The sequence below is a fragment of the Amphimedon queenslandica genome, unplaced genomic scaffold (genome assembly GCF_000090795.2).
Source record: "Amphimedon queenslandica unplaced genomic scaffold, v1.1 AMPQUscaffold_11316, whole genome shotgun sequence".
In the NCBI taxonomy this organism is placed as follows: Eukaryota; Metazoa; Porifera; class Demospongiae; order Haplosclerida; family Niphatidae; genus Amphimedon; species Amphimedon queenslandica.
Genome location: NW_003548441.1, coordinates 4798 through 9130, shown reverse-complemented (window position 1 = coordinate 9130; position 4333 = coordinate 4798). Strand labels below are relative to the sequence as shown.

General features: G+C 31.5%; 1 protein-coding gene across 1 annotated transcript in view; it reads left to right on the top strand.

The window, feature by feature from the left end:
• Nucleotides 1-56: 56 nt before the first annotated feature.
• The window catches only part of LOC105315234 (uncharacterized), a gene marked incomplete at both ends in the record, with an annotated part of 8980 nt that continues 4703 nt past the window's right edge, over nucleotides 57-4333 (top strand). Inside the window, 10 exons of the mRNA XM_011409799.1 lie at nucleotides 57-359; nucleotides 414-776; nucleotides 831-1166; nucleotides 1217-1573; nucleotides 1682-1937; nucleotides 1995-2050; nucleotides 2144-2500; nucleotides 2576-2896; nucleotides 3411-3704; nucleotides 4282-4320. Of these exons, the coding sequence (XP_011408101.1) occupies nucleotides 57-359; nucleotides 414-776; nucleotides 831-1166; nucleotides 1217-1573; nucleotides 1682-1937; nucleotides 1995-2050; nucleotides 2144-2500; nucleotides 2576-2896; nucleotides 3411-3704; nucleotides 4282-4320 (2682 nt within the window). The remainder of the gene's footprint in view (nucleotides 360-413; nucleotides 777-830; nucleotides 1167-1216; nucleotides 1574-1681; nucleotides 1938-1994; nucleotides 2051-2143; nucleotides 2501-2575; nucleotides 2897-3410; nucleotides 3705-4281; nucleotides 4321-4333) is intronic.

Here is a 4333-nt window from a genome sequence, read left to right as displayed (position 1 = left end):
GTAATGTACTGTACATGTAGTGTGAAATACAAATGATCATTTTACTATTATTTTAGCTATTCCTGTTCCTAATATCACATTCACTACTACTACTGGTAGATCACTGGGAGAGAGTTTAACTCTTGATTGTACAGTTGATGTGCTAAATGAACTATACAATATTAGTGTTAATATCAGTGTAGTAAAAAATGGAGAACTCATTACTAGTGCTACTGGATCTGGTGATACTACAGCAATGATTATGATTGATTCATTAAGGTCATCTGATGCTGGAGACTATCAATGTATTGTTAATATCACTCAATCTGATATAGACTATGAATTTAATGGAATGGAAACTTCCCAAGTGATACTTACATGTATGTTAATTGGAGTAATTTATATCATGTTTTATTTATTTATTATTTTTATAGCACCAACTCCTTCAGTTAATGTTGAGTATAATGCTACTGGACATTTAGTAGATGGAGAATTAATAGAAGGACAGTTTCTTGATATTATGTGTATAGCTGACATCAGTCAATATATTGATACTAGTGTTAGTGTTACTATGAGTTGGAGGAGAAATAACACTGTACTGACCAATGGAAGTGATTTTACTATCAGTCCTCCAGTTATGACTAATAATCAGTACACTGGTGTGTTACGTATTAATAGTTTAAGAGATGAAGTTGATAATGGTGCTAGTTATAATTGTTCAGTTAGTGTGACTCCTAATACTCCTTTTATAATAGCAGGGAATGATAATAGCAGTGCAGTTACATTGACTGTAGCAAGTAAGTGAAGTGATTAATATTAATAACCCATATTTAAATGCAAATCTTTAATAGGGTTTGATGTCAATCATGTTGATATAAGTATCAATATTCCTTCTGTTCCTGTTGCTGGTGATGTATTCAATTTATTTTGTGTTATAATTGCACCTCCTAATTTTGTTGAGAATCTTACTAGTGTCAGATGGACTTACGATTTAGAAGCATCTCGAGATGTGACTAGTGAAAACAATGATGCTACACTAGTACCAGTTGTTAGAAATGAAAATATATTGACCAGTGTACTTACACTTGATCCAGTGAAGACATCTGATGCTAGACAATATTACTGTCAAGCAACAATTCTAGTATTTGGTATTATAGATCGTACTAACAAAGAATTAACTGTTCACAGTTAGTTTTAATTATTTATTTATTATTTAAAGCAATTATTCTCTTTATAGTATCTCCTCCCAGTGTATCAATAGTTGCTGATCCTCCAACTGGTCCAATATATGAGAGTACAAGTTACTTCCTAACATGTACAGCTACAGTAAACACTACAATAGTGGATACACCAGTAACTGCTAGTGTAGTATGGAGTGATCCTAGTGGTAATGTAATACCAACTAATGAAGCAAGACGTCAAGTGATACCTCCAACTGGTAACAGTCTTGTAAGCATGCTATTGTTTCAACCTATTGATACTGGTCTTAATAATGATGGAGGAACATATACCTGTCAAATGATCATCAATTCTGGTAATTCATTAATAGCATCAAGTCAACCTACTAATACTACCCTTCCTGTTACTGTTGAAAGTAAGTTACAAAAATACTTGTACTTCTCTTTTCTCTTATTCTCACTTCTTTTTTTCTTGTTTACTTTTTTATCCTTTTTTATTTTATCAATCATCTTATTCTTATTAGGTCTGCCTCCAATGACAGTAAATTTCTCATCAGTTGGTTCGTTTGAAGTTGGTCAAAGTCTAACTATAACATGTACCATAACAACAGTTGAGAGATTAGTAGTAACACCAATGATTACTTTCATTAAAATGAATGATACAGATATGGAAATGCTCTCTAACTTAAATAAACCATACAGTATCACAACAGATGATACTAGTTCAGTTACTAACTATACTCTAATACTGGATCCAGTGAGGTTTGAAGATGCTGGAATGTATACATGTATGGCTGAGTTTAATGTAACTGGTTTTAATAATACCAATGATCCTAGCACTGCTACTTATGACTATCAAGAGGCTAGTGATACCTTCATTTTGATAGTTGACTGTAAGTTGCTTTACTGTAGTTATAAAATCTATACTGTAATAAAGAATTAATTAAATTTAAGTCATCAAATACTTAATTTCTACCTTTTTACAGTTCCACCAGTGATTGTTACCATATCAAAGGAACATGATGATACATTATATGCAGGGACACCATTCTTCATTAAATGTGACATAATGTTAGATCCATTAGTTACTATACCAGTGACTGTCACTAATCAATGGACACATGATGGTACTAATGTTCCTATGGGTTCATCTGACGCTACTATTACTGAGGGTCTCAATATGATCAGTACATTACATTATAATGCAACATTAATGTTCTATCCATTGGATAATGCTGATGATAGTGGAATGTATACTTGTAATGTTGAAGTGACTGCTCCTAATAGTTACATGTATCTCAGGAATACATCAGCTAGTGCTAATACTTCTATTGCAGTAAATGGTAAGTATTGCTAGTGTCACTTTCTTGCTTTGTTTTATTTCCTACCTTTTCTTCTTTTCCTCCCTCTCATTACAGCTACTCCAGTGCCAGTATTAGAGATAGTGTCTATGGGTGTTGGTGAACCTGGTGAAGAATACATGTTAAATTGTACAGTGACAGTTGTTGATAGACTCATAGTCCCACCAGTGATAACATGGACTAAGAGATCAGCTAACAATGTTATTAGTGTACCTCCAGTTCTTATGACTGTATCTAATGTAATGAGTTCTCTTTATTTAAACTTCTCTTCTCTCAATACTTCTGATGCTGGTCTGTATACTTGTGAAGCCTCCATTAATGTTAGTCAGATATCCATGGTAGCAAGGAGTAATGAATCTTGGAATTTATCATTAAAAAGTAAGCAGTACTAAGCACTCTATGTTTATAATTGTACATGTAAATTGCACTTTAGTGTGTGCGTCATTATGTATTTATGCATATGCTGATTACATTGTCATTTCTTAAGTAAATTTGAATCACAAGAGTAAGACTTTGGTCATTTTGAATTCTATTTGCCCTTGTTTTTATTACTTTTTTGACAAATTAACAGAGTGATTGAATCCTACCCAATCTTTTTAAAAATATTTCTATAGCCCATGCTTTTTTCCTAAAGTGGCTCTAAAATGGCTCACTTTTTTATTAAATTTCTGAATACATATTGATGTACTTATGCAGTGTAGAAAGTTTGAGCTAATTTTGATATAAAATTTTTGAGTTATGGCCTTTTGAAAAATATTTTGTGGGAAATGTATTGTGATTTTTAACTTATTTTAATTGTGTGTGTGTGTGCTTGTTATTGCATTTTATACTAGTTTTTTATTTGATTACATCATCTACTTGTTTCTTTCAATAATTGTTTTTAATATTTTAGTTCCCATTCCATCTGTTGATGTGAATCGATCAAGAGAGAATGATTTCTTAGCCAGTAGTAACCTGATACTAACATGTGATATCAGTGTTGATCCTAATGTTGATACACCATTCACTGTTAATGTAACCTGGAACATGACTGATCAACAAATCATAAGTGGCAGTGATTTTAGAAATAAGAGTGATTCTAATTCAATGATGCTTGCTGATAGAAATCGTGTTAATATCAGCTCTGTTATGATGACATCAAGTTTTAATGAATATAAATCAACACTTAATTTCACTACATTGAGCAGTATTGAGGATTCGGGAACATATACATGTATTGTTACTATAGTACCAGCTCCAATTTATGAATATGTTATGACTTCTGACACTAACTGTATGAGTGCTAGCTTCATTGTAACTGGTAAGCATAATTCATGTATATTAATCAGAGTTGTTCACAAAGCATTGTACATGGATTTTGGGGCAACTTTAAAAATTCATAAATAATTCATTTTGATAGGAATCAGCTTAAACTTGCTGCACAGCATAAAAACATGTATATGCAACAGAAAAAATATTATAAAAGTGGAAAAAAATTTTCTATTCATTTTTGGCAAAAATTAGCCAAAACCCTTATTGTACAGAGGCTTTGGCCCAAATTTTGAGTAATACTTACAATTGTTATCTAGATTTATTAATAATTATTAATTAAAAAATAAGCAAAAGTGCAACCAATACCGTTAGCAAATTGCAAATATTAATTTTGTCTACTTAAAATTAAGTTTTAAGGCAATTCAAAATTATAATAATTAACAGAAGCATTTAATGTTCACAAACATTTGATGTTTATTATTTTCATTCTTTATATTTGATTTGTTTTGTAGCCATTCCTGATCCTAATATTACATTTACTGCTACTACTGGTAGATCACTGGG